Here is a 21,568-nt window from a genome sequence, read left to right as displayed (position 1 = left end):
GGCAAACTAGGTGGTTACCTGTCACACTGCTGGTGATGTGCCTGCCCTGACATCGCCAGGTTTCTGCTCTGCTTGGGGGGATGTGGCTAAAAGCAGAGTGGCCGTGACACACTCTGTGGTGGGTTCCTTGGTAAGTCTAGTGCCTGCGGGGCACAGGGTTTCCAAAGGTTTCTTAAAAACAAAGAAGCCTACCAGCTGCCTAAAAGACATTCTTTGTCCTACGGTGCGTACGGTGGAGGCTTTTCTCCAGGCAAAAAGTAAGTCGGTGCATAGAGGGGTGGAGCATTGGGGGGAAGGCCGTAGTTGGAGCTGGACTGAGATGGAGGCTGAGTTTCTTCTGATAAAGAAATGTCAGTAGATGATGTTCCTGGAAAATTGCTGGCAGGCTGTATACAGACAAAGAAAAACGCTTCAATAAATGATTATGATCCCGTTTGTGGCTCTGATTTAAGTGTTTACCATGTAAGTATTATGTCCCACGGTTACATTTCTCATGCATCGCAGCACAACACTCACTTCAGTATTAGAGAACCTGTTAAAGGACAGCTATTACACTGTACAGTGAAAGAAGACAGATTCCACCTGTAATCCAAGTCATTTTTAATAGACATTGTGCATACAGCTGGACAACAGAACAGGAATTTCTGCAGGTGCTTTGGTTTCCTGGGTAAGGCATGGCACCCAACTGCCTGATTAAATTACATATAGCTGCAAATTCCTAGGCATCACTCTAAAATCTCAAAGTTGTAATACTTGCATAAATGTAGGTTTTTTTCTTATTGCTGTGCCAAATGCAGACTCCTTATAAGAGAAAATTTACAGGTAGGCATTCTTTAAAAGACCTCCTTGTAGGTCTTTCACCTCGGCTGTCCCAGTTACAAGGAGGCCTTGGCTGAAAGAGGCATGAAAAATAAGCAGCCCATGTTGAGTAACAACTAGGATTTATTAAAACAACAGGATGCCTCTAGGGACTATTGTTCTGGATAAAATCCTCCACTACTCTAAACCAAGTTTTGCCATTGTTTTCAAGAGGGTCAGGATTTCACTCCTCCCCTCACATGCCAGTCCATGGGCTCCATCAGAAGAGTTGGGCTCAGCTCCCTTCAAGTTCAGGCCTAAAATGCCTGGAATTTAAAAGAAAAAATAGTAAACATGGATCTATTTCAAGGGAAATCTAAAATCCAGGCAAGCAAACAACGCTGTCTTGGGTACTTACCATGATAAAAAAAAAAAATAGTAGTCATCATTTAGAAGGCCAGTACCAGGGCTGATACTTGGCTGGTGGCATCTCAGAGCTGCCCAGGGTTGCCAGTCCCCATGCCACGGGGGGGACTTTGACGAAAGGGGACTTTGTGACAGGAAGGTTGTTTGTGCACCGTAACTATGCAGGAGGCAGTGCAAGTATACCTATAGACCTGCTGGCTAGATCAGCTCCAAATGGAGTTATTGGGTTTTATTGCTCTTTTTTTTGTTTGTTTTAGTTTGGTTTTCACAACCCCAGCTGCCCCTGCACAGCTCATCATTTACCTGACCGGTTGGCAGGCCTCCTACCCAGACCGGCTGTGACAGACCTGTACCAGTAAGGGATAAGTGATTTTGTTACCACATGCCATGGTAAACAAATGAAATGCTGGTTACAACTTCGTCAAAATGCATTCCTGGTGTCACCCCTGTTTGTGTATTTGGCTGATTTCTGCTTGTGGGCAAACTGTGAGGTAAACTAAACTGGTTTGGCACCAGCTCAAGGTGTGATTATTTTTTTAAGACTTTGTTTGCCTCAGCAAGCAGGTATTCAATGAGATACTGAATTCAGCAGAAGACTGAGAACAAATCTTAGTCTTAGCTGAGCTGAGCCTCCACATGTGTGACCCCAGCTGGGGACCCCAACAAAGCAGGGAGCCAAAGGGAATGCTGAAAAGAGAGGTGTGTCATGGGGCCCACCTCGCTGTATGGTTAGCAAGGTCACTGGAAAAGGAATGAGGCCTGAGGGTGAGATGCTGGCCTCCAGCTGGGCTTCACATGTGGACAGGACACAGGGGTGAGCTCCTGCTGGGGCTGGCCAGCAGCACAGCATGCTCAGCGCCACCTCAAACACATAGTGCACAGCATAGAAACTGATTCCCACCTCTGGTGGGTGGAAAGGCCTCTAGGGTGCATTCATAGCACTCACTTCATACATCTTTCACCTGTGATAATCCACATGTGAGAAGTGCCTTGCGCTCTCTGTGGACTCTGAAGGGTAGACCTGCCTGGGTGGAGTCTTCTACACTGTAGACATCTAGAGCTTAATTCAGCTGCCCACACGAGTGTCTAGCCCTTTGGGGATGTCATGGGGCATGCCAGATATCCACACAGACATAGTACAGCAACTACAGGACCTGGACCCTCATAGAGCAGCATCAAGGGCCAGGTGGCTACTTGATCTCATTATCTCACATCACTAGATCCCTACATGTCAACAGCCTGTGTTTAGCCAGCTGAATCCCAGCCATAAAGCCTGTAGTTGCCTTAAGGACCAGAACCAGCTGAGGAGGGCTTGTGAAGGCCTGAATTCAGCAGCTAGACACCAGGCCACCAGCTGCTTGGAGCACTTGGATGGATTATGAAGGCCTCCAGCCCTATGGGTTCAGCCCACAGCTCTCAATGGATGTGCATGTCATTTGAGCATCTGGCTGTTGCAAATCAGGCCGGCTTCTCACATTCACCCTTTTGTAACTTTGAGTAAGTTTATTACAATTTTTAACTCATAACTATTCAATTATGCTGAATGCTGATGCAGAAATTAATTCTCTCTAAACTACAACATAATTAGCTCATACATGCTGTAAAGCTGCTTGACTTTTTTTGTTTTTCTCTCTTATTTTTTCTTTTTCTTTTCCAAGAAAAGGATTAAGTGCTTCCCCTTTTGGAGCCCAGTGCTTCTTGCTAACCTCTCCTGGCTTGAGGACAGCTGGTGATGTCTGCCCCTGGGTGTTATGAAGGGGAGAGAAGATAAATGAACACCCTTCTTAGAAAAAGTAGAAATGTAGGGAATGTAGGGGAAAAAAGTGTTTGTTTTGGAATGCAGCTAAGAATTTGGGGGTAAATATTTCTGTTTCTCAGTGGACACAGGACTGAACAATTATAATTGATCCTCAAGACTACTTACATGCATCTTTTCAGCCTCATTGCTTTCTTTCGTCTGTGTTTATCCCCTTCTCTATTCTTGGCTACGTGCTAACTGAACTCTGCAGAACAGCACAGCTTTTCAGCTAAAAGCAAACAAAAAAAAGATCTCCGTGTGTACTCTTTTTTTTTTTTTTTCCCTCTCAATCAGTGGTCTCCAAAAGTGCCTGGCCCCATTATCTTATTTATTAAAATGTGCCAAGGACTGTTCTGTGGCTGTGAAGCCAACTGGCACAGCACACATCACATCCATACAGCTGAACCAAACCAGTGTGTCTCTCTGTATGCATACCACTTACCAGGAATGGTCCAAGGCTCCTGCTGGCTCCTGACCCCTTCCTAGGTGTTGATGGGAGACTATTAGATGGTCTGGGCCAAACCCATGCCAGGAGGATGCTAACAACTCACTGGTGTGGGTGGTCATTGGCCCTGAGGAGATGTGGCCTGGGAGGCTGTGGGGAGCTGGTCCACAGCCAGCTCGTGCTAAACATGCAGTGTTTTCTATTAAGAATTGCAAAACATGCAGTACCCATCGGTCTGACAGTAGACTGCCAAAGCATAACAAGGCATTGGACTGAACAAACCAGCTTTATTGTGATTTAAAAACCTAAAAAATGCCAGCAATCTCTCTAGTGTCTCAGTACGGCTATTTACCACCTCATCCCTAATGTTCTTCATCTCGCTTTGTCCGCTCTGTGCTGTACGGTCTGAGCCCAGCCATGATGGTGACTGGTGCCTGTCGTGCCAGGCCCAAGGCCAGGAGCACTGCTGGCCTCCCAGCTCTGTGAGAGAGGGACAAGGGAGAGTTACAGCAACCACAGTGGGCCTGCAGAGCACGTGTACTCTGAGAACAGACACCTAGATGTTGTGCAGGGGGAGAGACAAGTGTCCTAAAAGAGAAAATTTGAGTAATACCCATGTTAAGTAGGGAGCCACTGTGGATTGAAGAGTATGCGTGAGCATTTACCTTCCACAACAGTGCTGTCAGGACACAAGGCACATAGCTCATGGGACATGCTGTCAGGGACCCTCTGTGGAGGGAATTAGTCTTGCCTGTGCTCCACAGAGGGTCCCTGGCAGTGGGACTGATGGTGGGAATGGTGCCTTCTCCACTGACGCTATTTGATAGCCAAGTGGCATAGGAGCAGGTGAAGGACCCTTCAGGCAAAGGAAAGTCAAGAATTGTCTTGTCACCAGGCTACTTTGGCAAAAAAATAAATAAAAATCAAGCACCATACTCAGCATCACTCACTGCTTTTTCCAGGCCAGCTCTGGGCTGGACTCCCTGTGTTTAACAGCAGCTGAGGGACTATGCCCCTAACCCCTCATTTATACTCTTCTACAACATCCCATGGCATTTGCATCTTCCTTGGTGTGTCAAAACACTTCCTCCATCTGGCTTGTCTTGCCACCAAAAAGCTCTACCAGTACAACCAAAACTGTGTGATGAGTAGTTACCACTAATATCCAGCCACAGTCCTTTCCATATCACTCAGTTTTACAGACCTCTTATTTCCTCACCTTTCTTGTCTCCTTTCCATCTGTTGAGTCCTCATCTACTAGTTCCTATATTATGAGTAGCATGGACTAAGGCATGTAAACCTTTCTGATAAGTCCTGTGTAACTGATATTCCTTTGGCTCCCCCATGTGCCTCTGCTCCTGTTTCATCTAGCCCAACACAGGGGCTGCTTTCACCTTTGTGACTGCCACAACACAGCCCTTATCCCACACTGGGATTTCTGACCAACAGATAGAGACCAAAGGACAACCAGAGAAAATTGGAGATCTGGGGACAAACCTAAGAACAAGACCCAGGCTAAATCATCCCAGAAGCAAGCCTGTGCATTGGGATCCAACTTCCTGACCTGGTTGCAGACCCCGCAGGAGCCAAGACCTACCACTGCAGAGTTTGTACCGAGAAGCAGCTCAAGGTTTTCTGATGGAGCAAATGGCACCATTTTGTACTGTACCTGAAGAGGCAACGGGTAGGACGGATATGTAGAAATAGTGGCAGCAGAAGGACAAAACCCAGCATACGTCAGGATCTGCTGGGCAGGATTGTACAGGATCTGAGGAGGAGGTGCAGCACTGAAAGCAATTTGGGACATAGGTACCTGTTGAGCACAGAAAACAACAATTTATCAGCACAGCGCAGAGGGGTCTGGGGCAGGAACCAGTCCCAACAGAAGTGACTAACAGCTAACAACTTCCTATTTTCCCGTATAACGCCAGTACTACAAAATAAATAAATAAATAAAAATAAGTGACAGACATAATGAGTAGAGGGTGTATCTGGAGTGAATTTTCTGGCCAGAATTACACTGCTATTTTAATCTTCGTCCCTCGGAAAGAAAAAAAAAAAAAAAAAAAAAAGACTACTGGTGCTTCCCTAGCACCAGTTACAGAAGCTCTGGCAGGGCTCCAGACCAGAGACACCCTGAAAAGCACAGCATACAGCTTTGACCGCCTCGTCTTACCCACTCCAGCAACCCTTCCTTCACCCTTTGCTGCAGACTCTTCCCAATAGCAACTACCTGATGCCTTCGTGTCTTTTCTCACCACTTTCCTACACAGATCTGTCCACACCACTTGTTTGTCTTTCACAGCTTCTTCTCACTTGTGAAATGGAGTTTTCTGCTGGCTTTCCAATACCACTCCCTACACGTGTATCTCATTTCTACTGCACAAAATTAGGATTGTCATCTGTATCAGAGTTGAATCGACTCCTTGACCATATCTCATGGCTCTAGTGGCATGTCCCTTGATCACGATGTGAGATAAAATTTGCAGGAGGAAGTAATAGCTCATTTTAAACCAACCAATAAAATTAGGAAAAAACAAACAACAAAACAACAACAACAACAAAAGCACAAACAAAACAGAAGGTTGAACGTGACGGGGGACTTGTGTTCCTAAAACTCCGTGCTACATAACCATTTGTGAAGGACAGCAGAGCTCTGTGAAAGATTTTCGTGACCCTCTGCTTTGCAAACTGAGACAAATTCAGTGGTTTCTCTCTGCTCTGTTGGTTTTTATTAGCAGATTCCTTCACATGAGAGCATGGAATTCTCTTTTTATTGAAATAATAAAAGTTGGTGGTTGCAAGACACATACTGAAAGCAGCTGCCAGGATTTTTTTGGCATTTCCTCTCAGACTTATCTGTGAGAGACATGAACCACTGCATCCTTCAGAGATAGCGCACACGTCGTGATTGAGGCAGGGGTGCATTCGTTGTGTTTTTACATGGAAAATGTCATCTAGGTCACTGATGTACCACACGAGGTTAAAGCAGAAGGCCTAGTTCATGTGAGAAGGAAAATCTCTCCGTTTTGAGGTACTATCTCAAAACACTTCCCTTCTATCTGCCCTGCAGGGTGAGTATGGTGGGAAGAAAGAGAGAAACTGCCTTTCAGACAGCAGTAGCAAGAAGGAGCTCATGAGATTGCCTCAGATCCAAAAGCTTCAGGCCAGCAACATGGCTCACACGGGCTGGGGCAGGACCAGCAACCAGCACATGTCCATCCTTGGAGGAGGGAGGCTCTAGAGCAGCCGTATCCCTCTGGCTATGGACATAAGGCAAGAAACACTTGTTTTGCACAACACGAAATACAGATTTCTCGTCTGAATCTGCTACCAACTTTCTGCTCTGGGACCTCTAAGGTGTCTCTGTCCTTCCAAGAGTGCCTCTAAATCCTTTCACGTTCTCTCCACCAATAACAGGAACACTCTCCCATTGCTAAGGACAAACATCACAACAGTCCTAGTAGGCAGATTTAGGGAGTCAAACACTCCAAACCCACTCATTGAGCATCTTGTTATCAGATTATCTGGTCTCAGCCTGGAGCCAGTAATGACTTGCAGGTATTCATAGAACCACAGAGCCATTAGGGTTGGAAAAGCCCTCCAAGATCACCTGGTCCAACCACCCCCCTACCACCAATGTCACCACCAAACCATGTCCCCAAGCACCAGGCCCAACCTCTCCTTGCACACCCCCAGGGACGGTGACTCCACCACCTCCCTGGGCAACCCGTCCCAGTGCCTGACTGCTCTTTCTGAGCAGAAATGGCTCCTCATTGCCAACCTGAACCTCTCCTGGTGCAACCTGAGGCCATTCCCTCTGGTCCTGCATCAGGTATTCTAGTAGTGGTACTACATTTAATTAGTCATCTAAAACACAAGGGTAGGTGGAGATGTTTTAAACCAAAACATGCACCCAAGTCAAAGAGCTAAGCTGTCAGCTGGCCTGGAAGCACTGTCAGTGTAGGCATCTCCAGCCGGGGAGCAGCTCCACACAATGAATTTAACAGCAAATTGCAACCTTAGTTGCAGGAGTGCTAAGATACGAACAAGTGGAAAGTAGCTCGGTGATTAGGGGGTTATTTAGTTTTCTTTACTTTTGAGCAGGGTGAGGGAAGAGGAAAGGAGAGATAGGAATGATATTTCATCTGTCCACATTCCCCTGAGGACTCTGAGGAGGAAACTAATTTAATAAAATAATAATAATAATAATTAAAAGCCAGCATACTCCTCCAGGACCAGAGGTCACTCTGATTACTGCAACCCTAAACTCAGGGCAGGCAGATTCCTTGGCAAGGTGTGTCAGGAAAACATCTCCAAGTCATCAGCTGAATACCAGGGCAGGGAAGAGAGATTTGAGATTAACCCTTTGTACTAGCAAGTGATTTTTTTCATGCACTTTACCTCTCACATAAGAAATGATCAGGGCATTTCACCGTTTTGGACACTCCGATTTCCATTACGTCTTAACCTGCTTTTTGTTAAAGGTGAATTTAAGATTATATCCAGGCTCATGGCAGATCTGGAGAGGAAGGTACCATCACAAACACTGCAGGTCCCCCAGCAGATCACAGGGGACAGCCCCACAGGTGACCCAGGGGCCACCACGAGCTGATACCCTGGGGTCAGGGAAGGATGAAGGGTTTCCCACTAAGCCAGCACTACTCTCTGACACACAGCAAAGCCACGGCAAGCATGCCAAGGTCTGCACTGAATTTGTCACAAGGAAGAAACACACAACAACCAAAACAACATTTTTTTTTTTTTCTGTCCAGGAAACATGATGGATTTAGAAGCAACTGCGCTGTTTTGCAAACTCTCTTCCTTGCAGCATGTTTTGGCTGCCAGCATTCCCAGAGATAAACATGCTGGTTTTTTTGTTTGACTAGTCAGCCGGCCTTGTGTTTTCTGGAAGTCAACCTCAGAGCAATGCCCTGAGGCATTTCAATGGGCTTTAAAGCTCCCCCTGGAAAATGCCAGTGAGCATATCTGTGGGAAGGTGACATCCTGAAAGAAAGTGAAAATTGTTCTCCCACACATTTCAAAGCTTTTTCTTATTTCAGTCCCATGCCCCCTTGTCTCTCCCTTCTGTTTGATGTTTTCTTGCCCTCCCCTCCTCTCCCCCACACTTTTCCCAAGAATTACTCTGTTAGTAATGAAAGCAAGCAGCAGATCAACAAAACAGTCATGGTACATACCTCAAAAGGACCCTGAAAAAGCAAAGGAGCAAGAAATGGTCATTTAATTTTGGATCGCTTTTAGTAACACTGTCACAAACATAGCATGGTTCCTCTGCTAAGCTAATTGACACAAATTCATCCTTCCCCTTAGGCTAGTGAGTTGTTTTTGTTTTTTGTTTTTTCCCCAATACTGCTGCAGAGGTCTTATTAAACAGCTTATTCAGATCAGGTTTTAGGTTGGAGCCTCAGCAGACTCACGCCAGGCAAGTCCAGGGGGAAGCTGCTGCAAATTGCTTGCATGGCTTTTTGCCACTTGGTTGGAGGACCCAGAGCTTGACCTGGGACTCTGCTTCCCAGCACGGGGAATGCACCAGGTCACCGAGACCCCACCAGGTCACAGAGACTCCAGTTCTCCCAGGACATCCTCACAGCACGGAGATCTGCTTGGGTTTGAGCTCCCCCTGCTACAAAGCAAATGTTTGCAACTTAACAAAGGTGAATTTCAGGTAAAGGCCGTGAAGAGGAGACTGCTCTGTGTGGAGGAGTGCTGCAAAGATGCTGGGTGGTCAGAGCAAGCCCTGGATGTCCTCCAGACTGACCGGGTCCTTGGCTGCCAGCTCGGAGCCTTTAGTCTCTCCCCCAGTGCACATCACCCTCAGCTCTCCTACTTTCTCTTCCCTGCTCCATCCCTCTCTTCTTTCCTTTCACCTTTCTTTCTATTTAATTCTCCCCCCTCTGAACAGTTACCTGAAATACTGTGGAACTAAGAGGACATTTGTTGCTATTACGCCTCCCCTCTGCTCCTGCGTTTCAGCCCCATCCCCTCACCTCTGCCTGTTTTAGTTTAGAAGCTCTCTGGGGGAATAAATACCATCTACTCTTCTGAGTGTTAGTAAATTGGGAGCCTCTTGGCTCTCTACCCCTCCTGGCACAAACTCTTCTGACTGCCACAGCGTTTATCAGTGTGGCACAGGGAGCAGTCAGAGAGCGGCGCTCCTTAGTGCAGCAGCAGAGGATTAACATGACCGAATACAACTGTTCAAATAAAAACTTGACAGCTCCTTCAGAGTTAATCCCCATTCTTGGAAAAAGAGCTGCACAAATAGGCACACCTGGGACCTGCGCTTTACGTCTCCTACAGACTAGCGTGCTTTAAGCCTGTGCTGGCCCCCATGTCCAGTGCTGAATTAGAAGAAAAAAGATGTCAGTAAGCGAAGGGCCAGCATCTGTTCATGCAGACGCCTGTTTTTTTCCCCTCCACTCATGTATTGACCAGGCCTGACCTACTTAGCTGTGAGCAGCTGGCAACTGCTTAGCCTAAATATGCGACTCCAGACTCCCAGACCACACAGGAAACATGTTTAAAGTGCCTCCTTTGTACACTCACGCTTCCTTGGCTTTCTAACTCGCCTGATAACGTCAACAAGCACGGAAGTCACTACAGAAGGCAGAAGACCGCGAGCCTTACCATGTCTTTAAAGGCCCCGAGAATGGCTGCCGTGATAATGCCCAGGAACAACCCGATGATGTTGAGGACCGTGGAGGACCACAGCAGCCTGTAGAGGTGAACCACGTCCTGGCAGCTGCTCACACCGAGAAATTCGTAGTAGCTGGAGGACTGCTCTGAGCTGAAAGGGAATGCAGACGAGGTCACGGCTGCGCGTTGCATTAAATAAAGAGCACCAGAGGATTGGAGTCCCTCCTGCTTAGTTTTCTCTCTGGCAAAGGACGTAATCCATACTCCCACCTATGGGTGTGAACACTGCTCGGATGAACTGGAGAAAGCTCTGCTCAGCTCACATTAGACATGTAGACCTACTAATACCAACCCTGGTTTGGCTGGGACTCCTTTTTTACAAAGGGTCTCTGAACACAGAGGCAGTCCTTGTATATGGGTGCTGCCCTGGCCACGTAGCTACCAACCAAAACATTTAACATGACTTTCTTTCCCACTTCACCTGGAAATCTTCTGGCATCTCCAACAGCGGGAAAGACAAGTTGCTTAAGCATTAATCAACCACAGGAAGGGAGGTTTAGCCAGCTGGCCATTTGGTTATGGTGTCTGCAGTTCCAAATTAACAGATGCAACTTACTGCAGTATAAAGATGTGCCTTTAAACTACGGGTTGTACTATCCAGAAAATTTTATTTCTGTATATTTCTACACTGCAATGGTTACTGTAAATCAGGCATGTTGTGAAATCAATCCTCATTACCTCGCTGACAGTGAGAAATATTCTACTCCAAAATTTAAGAAGTTTCCTGCAGTTCTTCCCAGCACCTGTCTTAGCGCTGGCCCACTAATGAGCTCCCAGAGCAGCTGGAAAAGAGCTGGAAAGATTTGTTAAATGCCAGGTCTGGTTTTGCACTGTTAGGAAAGTGCCATCAGATTATGGCGGAAAGCAGAAGCAAGCGGTTTGTGGAATATTTTTCTGTTCCCTCCTCCCCAGCACGTGGGGCAGGTGTGGGAAGGGTGGTTAGGGAAAGCTCTGCAGAGGTAGCAGCATGGAGAAACCCACAACACTTCTGGGTAGGACCAAGCCAAGCTTGGGAATCTCTGGAAATGTCAAATCATTTGTTGTGGGGCATGGTTCTGGCACTGTGGATTTGCTGTTGTAAAGTTCACTTGGGCCCTCCGATACGAGCCCAGACATCACTTCACTAAATAAAGCCACAGCTCCAGCTGCCATCAGGCTGAGGGTGTCTGACTTGCGACCCTGCCTGTGTACTGGCCTGTTGTATGGCTGACACCAAGTCACTTACTGTGACCGTGACATCCTCCAGCTTCTCTTTGTCTGTCCTAGGAACTGGAATTGCTGAGTCTGTAAAGCAGTGAGACTGCTGCTCTACTCTGGATTTGTCCCTGCCTGTCCCATAAGGTCTTGCTGTCCACTGAGGATTGCTTACACTGGCAGAACACACCTTTAATTATATCATTAAACACTGCCACAGCAATGATGACTCTCTGATGTTTCCAACAAACCCAATGTATTAGAAAATTGGCACTGAGGAGATGGAGGAGGAGGGTTCATGCAATCATAGAACCATTCAGGTTGGAAAAGACCTCCAAGGTCATCTAGTCCAACTTTTAAACTAGGACTGAAGCCCACCACTAAACCATCCTACTAAATTCTATATCTGAACGTTTCTTGAAGGCCTGCAGAGATGGTGACTCAACCTCTTCCCTGGGCAGCCTGCTCCAGTGTTGCACAACTCTTTTGGTAAAGAAATTTCTCCTAATATCCAACCTAAACCTCCCCTGGTGCAACTTGAGGCCATTTCCCCCCATCTTGTCACTTGGTGCTTGGGAGAAGAGCCCAATCCCCACCTTGCTAGGGATTCCTGTTCTCTCCTCATTGCTACCTTACGCTTCAAGCAAAAGAGTTTCAGTCAGTTTATTTGATAACTCTGAATGCTTTCACCCCTTTAAGACTCCTGTTCTTTTCTGTGTTGGGTTGGGCTGTTTTAATTCATTCCACAGAGCTGCACTCACCTCGTGTCTGTGTGCCTGAGCAATATTCACAGAAGACTTCCCTCTAGTCCTGAATTTAAATTTACTTCTCTAATTTAGTTAGGATATGGGCAAAAACTACTCTTTCAAGTGGAAACCTTGTGTTTTACTTCATAGTGCCAGCCTCATTCTCACACACCAAAAACGTTCGTGTCCTGTAGCATGCTAGCCAAAGTTTACACAGGACTGAGGTTTTTCAGGACTGGTGGCATGAGAAAAGGAGGAAGAAAAAAAAAACAACAAACAAACTTCAGGAGACATAGGAAGGAAGAAAGATGGGAAAGACACAGAGGAAAAGGAAGAAGAGGGACTGTGAGTCAACTAGAGGGTTACAAAGGTTGCATGAGGGTGCATGATAGATGATACTGAGCCCACAGGGAGTGAGTCAGGCAGAAGCTCAACCCTGGGAAATTCTCTCCAGCCTCTTATTTATGGCAAGACGTGATGCTGTTTGCAGTTGAAATCTCTGTGTGCCAGGTGGCCAGTCAGCTGTGTGAGTTCATTTCATCCATCTTCCACATTACAAACCTGCGGGCTTGGCTGTGATGTAGTTTTCCTAACCGCCCTTGTACTCCTGATAAATCACTGCATGGCAACCCCATGCTAACCTTCTGCTGATCTTTGTAAGCATACCCAGACATTTCCTCACTTCTTATCTCCTGGCTTCTCATGCTTTAGTAATGATGAAGTCAAATGGACAGCTTCAGGAAACACTCACAAGGCCTTCTGTATCTACACTGGCAACGTAGTGAAAACCCATGCATCTAGAGGCTATTGCTAACAAAAGAGCTCTGCGTTTGTCTGCCACATGATCTCTCTGTAAGTACACCTATGTTCCTATTTATTTTGTCTTTGGTAGAGTTTGGTAGAAAATAAAAATTATTATTTAAATCTAATGAGAAAACTGCATTGCAAGATCACCGGTAAATCTTGACAGGGCTATGCCTGAGTGGTTGACTTTGATAACACACCAAAAAGCTTAGTGATATACTTTAAGAAAAAGGTACTGAAATAATGACAGTGCTAACATGTAGCCCCTGAGCTCTTCTCCCCCAGCACCAGAACTTCAGTGAGAGAGGAGCTGGATCACACAGCACACAAGCCCTCTATGCTGCTTCTCCAGGCCCAAGGGCAAAACTCCCCATCACTTAGGAGGAGGGACAACCAACCAAGGACTTTTCAGAGGCTGCTGACTGCACACAGGTACTTACTTCTCACAGTTGTACAGGTCACAGCAATAGCACGTGTTGCTCTTTACTTTCAGCTGGCACTTGCTGTTTAAGGTATAACACGTCACCTGCCAAAGAGAAGAGACTGACTTTTAGTCTCAGCATTTCAGCACAGCATTCAAGTCATCCTACTGACCCCAAGAAGCAGCACCAGGTTTTATGGGCTGTTGTGTTGGCTGGACAGTGTGCCAGGGCTGCTGGAGTTTTCAGTTTCACTGCTCCATGCTATTTTGAAGACCCAGAGTCCACAGCAGATCCCTACAGCTGTGACACTGGCACCACGGGTCTTGAGGGATACACTATGGCAAGCCACTGCAGCGGATAAGAACCCCGCACCATTATAGTGGGGAACTGGGCAAAAATGACAATTTTCTGAGCAGCTTCTGGTAAATGGGAGCTCTTTCCTTTTAGTACCATCCTCCTGAAGAAGGAAGTAAGAATAACAACAGCAACAATCTCCAAACCCACAAACAAAACCACTCAGAAAAGATCCAAGCACTCCAGCAAGTAATTACCATTTACAGAGGCTCTTGGATATAAAACTTCAAAAGATTTATTTGTGTGAGCAGGAGTTACAGGGACTAGATGTTGGAACAATAAGGGTAGATACACACAAGCCACTCTCCACACAGACAAGAAATCATTTTAATGAATCCTTAGGTGTGGTTAGGATATAGCACTTCTATGTGGCACCAACTGAAATATTTTATATGCAATGTTGGTTTTGTTTTGTTTTCTGAGATTTTTAGTTTACTGAGTTTGAAATCCTGGAGAACTGTCACATTTTAAAAGCTAGCAGGACAGCAAACACATTCTTGCTATAGTTTTTATTTTGATAGAAAGAACGTGCTGTAACAACTGAGAGGTATTTTGCTTAAAAAATGCATATAAAGCACATTATTGAACAGAAAATTCCTCACAACGAAAGAGTAGAAGTAGCTTGTTTAAGAATACATGCCTGCCTTTGAAAAGCATCTGTCAGCCAGTCATTCTCACTCCTGCTGTGCCATGAATGCATTCCTCTGTGAGACAGTACCCAAAGATGTTACACCACATTTCTCAGCTCCCAACTTTTGGATCTGTGCATCCTTTTTAGTGTGAAAACAGCCACTGGCTATGTGCCTATACTCCTCACGTGTTTGTTCCAGGCAGAAAAAAAAAGTCTTACACACAGCACCTGAGAAATTTCATCTTGCTGCTGGTCTCAGACTTGCTACAGTTGTTGTCCTCAGCATGACTTGTTTAGGCAGTGGAAGTGAGAGGGTGATAAAGCTAAAAAGAAGTTAAAGTAATGCCTCAGGGTTGCTTTGCTGCCCAGGACAAGGCTATACATATGGTTAGTTAGTCTCTAATACAAATCAGCTGTTCTAACCCTAAACTGAAATTAGGTTACAAAAGGATGGTTCCAATCTGAGTTGCAATCCAGAACTGGAGTTCACAGCCTATGTCCCACTTGTCACAAGAGTATCTCAACCTGAGGCATGACCTAATTTCATTAACCTCCTCCTCTTGTGTTTGAACGTACTGGAATTTCACACAAGGACTTTGCTGACCTGAAGGCATAATCAGCTGTAGCCTTCCTCAGCCCAAGCTGCAGTTTACTGCAGGAGAAGAGGACACCAATGTCAACGATTATGTCAGACTAATCAACATCCAGCTCAGAAGTGACTGAAATATCACGTGGCTATTTCTTAAAGCATTTTGAAGACCGATCCTGGAGCAGACCATGCCAATGTACCTGCTGCCAAAGATATTTTGTTGGGATGTTCTAGTCCTTTTGCACTGAGTGGAACATAAGGCCTTGGTTTTGACCCTCTGTATTGGGTCAAAATGGCCTAGGACCCACACAGAGGAAGCTCAGCAAGATCTTAGGCATGTTTTCAGCTGCTTCTAGGCTACAAGACATACTGAATTTTTGGCCAAGGGAGTTACTGTAGTTGTCTATTTTTATCACAGCATTTTTAAAACATGCAAAGAGCAAGACACTCCTTTTTAGGAGATCAGTGGATAAACCAAAATAAACAAATTGCTGTGTGGTGTGAGCAAGGATGGTAGAAACAGGCCATTTGTGGGTATCCTGCATGTCAAGACCTATTTTTTTCATTTCAGTGACCACACATTTCGCTTTTTCAGGTTCTGGCTGTTTGTGCCTTGTCTATCCCCTCAGCACAATTGAAGAGATGTTCTCATCTCATAGTAATTGCAATAAAATCAAATTGCTTCTGTTATCAGCAAAGGAAAGAACTGAAAACAAGACTCCATGAGTGATGATGATCAAAAGGAAACTCACACTCAGTAAACAATCTGCCTTCCTGCTTAGGTGATCGCCTGGACTGCAGAGCACGTCCCCTGCTCACCAGCTGGCTAACTTCAGGAAAGCGAAAGCCAAGTTCAAATGCCATGGATCATTAACTCTGAATTAGCACATGCTGACTCTAGATCAGTGGACAAGCAGACAGGAATGTTATTACAAGCTAGCTACACTTTAAAAAGATAGGTTTGTAGGGGAATTTTTGCCCAGAATAGAGACGGGAGTTCAGGGTGCCCAATCTTGAGACATTGCCTATATCTGCAGAGCCGGGGGAAGCTGCCTGGCCAGAAGCCCAAGGCTGGGGTCACCTGCAGGGAGATGTGCTCGCTGTGACCCCAGCTATGCATTTTAATTAGAGGAATTAGAAGCATTCCTTGGGCCATGTCTCCGTCTGAATGCACATGAACACTAGAGACAGAGTAAAACGTACAGGAAAGCGTGTTGTCACTGACCCTGGCTTGGTTTGGGTAGGACTTTAAGCAAGGAGGAGGTCGCTGAAACATTTTTGTCACGCATTTTCTGGAACCAACAACAGGGTGCCCTAGCAGTGAGATTTAAGCAGTATTAGCCTGGCGATAGACCTTGCTAACCTGTCTAGAATTATTAACAGTAACATTCCCCACATGCTTTTTCACAGCAACGGGAGGAATGGTGATGAAGGACATCTGGCTTCTTGCAAGTTATACGAGTGTTTGTTTTCCATCCCGTTCTGCCTGATTTCCTTTTCACTCCCACCAATTTACCATAATAGCCAAATGAAAAATAGGAGAAGAAACTAAATCTGGACTTCTCAGGAGGCCAGCTGTTTGGGTATGGGCACTTTTCCTACCATGTTAATGTCCTTGCGATAATAAAAAACTGCACACAAACCACTGACATTCTTGGCCTGTGCTGGATAAATACAGAGAATATTTGAAGCCTTCTGGGCAATGCAGATGGACTCTTCTAGATATTTCCTATACCACTTGAAGTCTACAAAACCCTCCTTAGAGAACGATGCCGGTGTGATAAATACATTCCAGACAGCTATTAAACAGTATGGATGGACTAGGAATTGTTCCAGTCCCAGTGTAGTGTGCTGGATGCAGACATTGATGATGACTCTAAACCTCAGTGGTTGTAATGATTTGCAATCATCGAAGGCTTGGACAGACAGGGAATCTCTTGTGGGAGGAAAAAACAGTTGGGTTTCCATCAACCCATGACTGACATGCACAGAGACACTCTCAAATAGCTGCCTCCCTCCTCCCCAGCCCCTCAATATACTACAGAAATGAACATGCGATGAGGTGACTTTGCTTACCTCTGTCTGGTAGGCATCATACAGGAATCCTACTCCGCTCGAATAAAACTGGCACCTTCTGTTATACAAAGGTCTGGGTTCCTGTAGAGAGAAAAACAGCCAAAGTACTCGGTCTGGGGGAAGTTTGAAGGCGTCATGTCCCGTGTCCCCTTGCCAGATGTTTACAGCCCTGCGGAGCTGGAGCCAAAGTGGACAGCCGGGTAAGCAGCTTGCACACTCCAGCGCTGGCTTCTTTCCAGAAAGGATCTCCTCAGGGTTACATTTTCCTTCCTCACTCTGCCACTAAGCTATGTGAGTATCACTTAATTTTCTCTATCCCAGTCACCCTTTTTGAGAGGACGTCACCCCTCTAATTAAATACTTCCTTCCCCAATGTTGGATAGCATTGCTCTGTGAGAACTGTCCAGTCAATCTTTTTCCTGGTACAGTTTCTTACCCAGCACAAAGAATTACTTTGATGGGACTTTCTTTTAAAAGATTTCAACAACGTCCACAGTGACAACAGGGTAAAGCACCTAACACTTTGAGCATTCTGCTTACTACATACACTTCAAAACAAGGAATAGTGAAGAAATGAAGGCATTCAGAGAAGTAATTTGCAATAAATTTGCTTTTGCCTCCTTCTCCATTTATGATTATTGCAAAAGATGCATTCATTGCTCACAATTTATATTTTGGGTTGGGACAGTTTCCAAAAACTGATATAAAGGAAGGACTCAATGAAATATCCTTGTCTAGATGGAAGATATGTGTTTCTGAACTTGGGGAATGGCCCCTGTAAGGCTAGAGGGTGCACGCCTCAGCCAATTTCAGGACCTCACCATATTTGTCTAGGGAGCATTTCATGGTTGAAGAGTTCTCTGTGATAAGCTGTATCTCCCAAAGCAAAGTGTGGGAGTAACTTATGTTGTTGAAGAAATCTTTTTCAAGTTTTTGTCACTTATATAGTCCTCGGTCATGATCTATGCCTTCAAGGCACTCAAATGCCACTGCCAATAGTCAGTCAGATCAATGCCAAGAGAGAAGATGGAAATTCACTATCTGCCATTTCTTCTTTCTACACTAATTTTCAAGCAAAGGAATACTTCAGATTTTAGCAGAAAGCTGTGTCGATTAACTTTCACTGCATCAGCATGGGCTTTAAAACTTTTTGACCCATCCAGGACTAACCCAGGAACTGCAGAAAGAGCTACACTACTTAAGATCACTTCTCAGTATTCGATGTTTGTTAGATAATGAAGTGTGAACTGTACAAATCTGTTGACCCAAAATACATAACCAGTAAAAAAGCAGAGCTAGGCAGGAATTCAGGCAAGTCAATGAATAAAGGTCATCCATCAACTTGTTTGCCTTTCTGATTTTTCTGGCAAACCTAAGAAAGTTTGGACACCAACTATGAAGGGTTAGGGAAAGGTTAGCTTCCTGCATCCAAAATATTTATTTGTATCACACAAGTATAAGAAAAAAATGCATTAGTAACTCTTTTTTTCTCTAGAGAAAAAGTAAGTATCACACAAACAGCATGCCATGTCTTGAACTAGGACAGCATTTTTCTACAGGCCTGGGAAAGCATTAGGCTTCAGCCATGACTTCGAGGGACAGATCTGGTTGGGAGGTCTGACAGGATGCAGTTTCTCAGTCAGCACAGCAAGCATGGGATCAGCCAAAGGCTGTGCTGTCTTTTTTTTTTTTTTTTCCTTAATTATTATTATTTTATTATTTATTTTTTTTCATAGAGAACCATCCATCCTCCAGCACTGATTCACCTATTGAATGGGGATGAAATCAGGATGAAATGAGAGAAAAGTGAGCAGTAGAAATGTCTTTTTCTACCAAAAGAAGCAAATCCATGAAAAACATGTCTGTCATATTCACATCAACAACAAGCTTCGATTTTATCCTGGAAGAGTCTGGAAGGGGAAAATGGTCAAGAGCGTGGGAGCCCAGGTGGTCCTGCTGATGAGGAGAATGGCTTGAGGAGGACTGGATGGATCTAGTGGGTCAACAACTGCTTGTGCATCTGGAGTTGGCAACAGGAATTTCACGTTTATGGCCATGGAACCATCTTCAACAACCAAGGGTTGCTTGGGAGAATCAGGATCTATGTGACTGACCAGGGCAACAACATTTCTACCTGCAGTCTAGACAACTGGCGAGGAGAGCTTTAAACTGAGAACAAAAGGGGAGGGAGATGAGAACCAGCAGTCAAGGAAGCAGTTTTCAGACAGCTTTCTGACACTTTACACTTCCTTCCTCTTGAAAAAAGAAATTGGTCCTTTTATTGGTTTGATTTTTGAGGGAGAAGGCAAACACAGTTTTTATCTGGGTGTGCTTGTGGCTGGAAGCAGCACTGTCTCCAGGAGAGAGAGGCGATTGATTAAGTCACACCAGCTATTATTGCTTCATAGCGCTGTGCAGCAAAGGGATCAGAGCTGTGACATGGAAGTTACCACTGTGAATGCAGTCAATACATCTGTATGCACAGCCATGGCAGACGTCTACATCCCTTCATCCACCTGACTGTGAGAAGCAAGCCTGCTGTGCTGCTATAGCCAGCTTCCTACATCCATCCTGCTCTTCTAAATGCATCCGTATGTGAAGTCAGCCTGGAGATCCCAAATCAAAATAAATGAATGATGAGCATGTAAAAATAACAAAGGTTAGATAACATTGACTTTATTCAGACACCCACAGAACTCAACGCCTAAAGCGTGTAGCTTTTAAATACAGGCACACTGGGGATACCAAAAGGCTGACTTGTTAAAAGCTTCAATTTGATTTCCATGTCTCAGATGTGCTACAGTTTGTCTGACTACTAAAGCACTTACATGAATAAGACACCACACAGACATTAAAAAGTGTTTAAAAAATATCCAACAGCATTAGCACCCAGTGGATTTTATTGGCCTCTTTAAAAACGGAGCCAAATGAGACATGTTTCAAAGCTATGAAAGTATTCATGATGGGACTGCTCACATGGACTGCTCATAAAATACTTCGTACTTTTATATTGCTCATTACAGGCAGTGTATGAAAATAAGATAGCCACCAGTACTCGATTCTACTGCTCAGAGCAACGCTGGTAGAGACAGAGCTACTTTTCTATGCTATACTATATATAAGTGCATATACTATATATAAGTGCATATATAGATATATCTGCTTTTCACAGTGGCTTTGAAGCATACAGCAACAATATTCTCCAATATCCTCACTTATTACTATATATAAATAAATAAATGTAAATGAAACTACATTTTCTAAACTTAAACTGATGGAAGTTTGACCATACTTGCCTGTTCTATATATATATATATAAATGTCATTAGCATATAACAAAAAAGACCTAAATATGCATACACAGAGCAGAAAAGGTGACTACCACTCGTATAAACATCAATGAACAAACCCAAACTTGCAGCTAAATTAATACAGATTTCTTCCTCTTTGGCCAGCCTACTTGTGATTGAGCTCTATGTACTCCAGCAGAGTTTTAGCTTGCAGATCTTTCCAGCCTGCCCGTTTCCAGTTAAAAGGAGTTACTCAAAGAAGCAGAGAAGGGGAATATGTTATTAATCATGTATTAATAAATTAATGTTAGTGGGAAGCATTGCACAGCTCTAACTCAAAACTGTTTAAGGAAGTTGCTGGTAAAATATGGTCATGTAATACACTGTGCTAGGAAGTAATTTTGAACTTGTGGCACTCTATGAAAACTTGATGCACTGAAATAAAAAGAAGGCTTGCTGCTGAATTCAGCAGAAACAGGATTTGGCTTCAGTGCTATATTAAAATCAGGCTACTGAAGAACACCCACACGCCTCTGCAATTTGACTGTCACGGCTCCTACGAGGCCTACTGCTGCTATTTTCAGAGTTATCAAAAGAAATCTGGACACCCGGTTATTCCCTGTAATTTCAGGGAAATCAAAATTGCTCAGTCTTGAACCCGACAGAGAAAACTGTAGCTCTCCCTGATATTTTTGCATGTTTTTTATTTCTATATTTGTTTGCATGTACAGTAGAACCTGGGAGTGATAAACAGACAGATAAGAAAGAAGGCTTTATGCCAAGAAAGAGAAGATTAGGTCCAAATATAGAGGGGTTTGTTTGTGTTGGTAGCCTTCTTTTAAGAGCATACAATAAATAAATAAATAATCTGATGGTGAGAGCATTGCAATACGTTATTTGTGTAAGGAAAGTACTCTATGAACAACATCTTTGGGGAACTTGATAGAATGTCTTTGGGGGGAGAGGTTGTGTGGGTTTTGAGTGAGGTATGGAAAGTAGATTTTTCTATTCCAGTTTTTGTTTCCTTGGAGAACACACATATTTTGGATAACATAAGGAAAATTCCACCTCCCTTATGCTTAAAACCGCTTTCTGAAAAGGGAGATATAGCATAAATTGGACTGACTGAAATTTATGCCACACTTTACATACACAAAATATAATCTTGCTAAGAATCCACCGAAATAATGACATAGCGAGGGCTGGTTTTTTCCAATTACGGTATTTATTTAGTCTTAGCTTCCATGGCTACATCGATAGAAGCGTAGATTAATCATT

At 44.5% G+C, this 21,568-nt stretch overlaps 1 protein-coding gene across 1 annotated transcript in view; it reads right to left on the bottom strand.

Annotated features, from left to right (window-relative positions):
- Positions 1-218: 218 nt before the first annotated feature.
- TMEM255B (transmembrane protein 255B) overlaps positions 219-21,568 on the bottom strand; it is a gene marked incomplete at both ends in the record, with an annotated part of 64,035 nt that continues 42,685 nt past the window's right edge. The window contains 5 exons of the mRNA XM_084293333.1: positions 219-386; positions 5,137-5,280; positions 10,116-10,275; positions 13,369-13,454; positions 17,001-17,081. Of these exons, the coding sequence (XP_084149459.1) occupies positions 219-386; positions 5,137-5,280; positions 10,116-10,275; positions 13,369-13,454; positions 17,001-17,081 (639 nt within the window). The remainder of the gene's footprint in view (positions 387-5,136; positions 5,281-10,115; positions 10,276-13,368; positions 13,455-17,000; positions 17,082-21,568) is intronic.

The sequence above is a fragment of the Netta rufina genome, assembly GCF_964035555.1.
Source record: "Netta rufina genome assembly, chromosome: 1".
Taxonomy (NCBI): Eukaryota; Metazoa; Chordata; class Aves; order Anseriformes; family Anatidae; genus Netta; species Netta rufina.
Note: the sequence above shows the minus strand (reverse complement) of the source record. Positions and strands in the feature narration are given on the sequence as shown.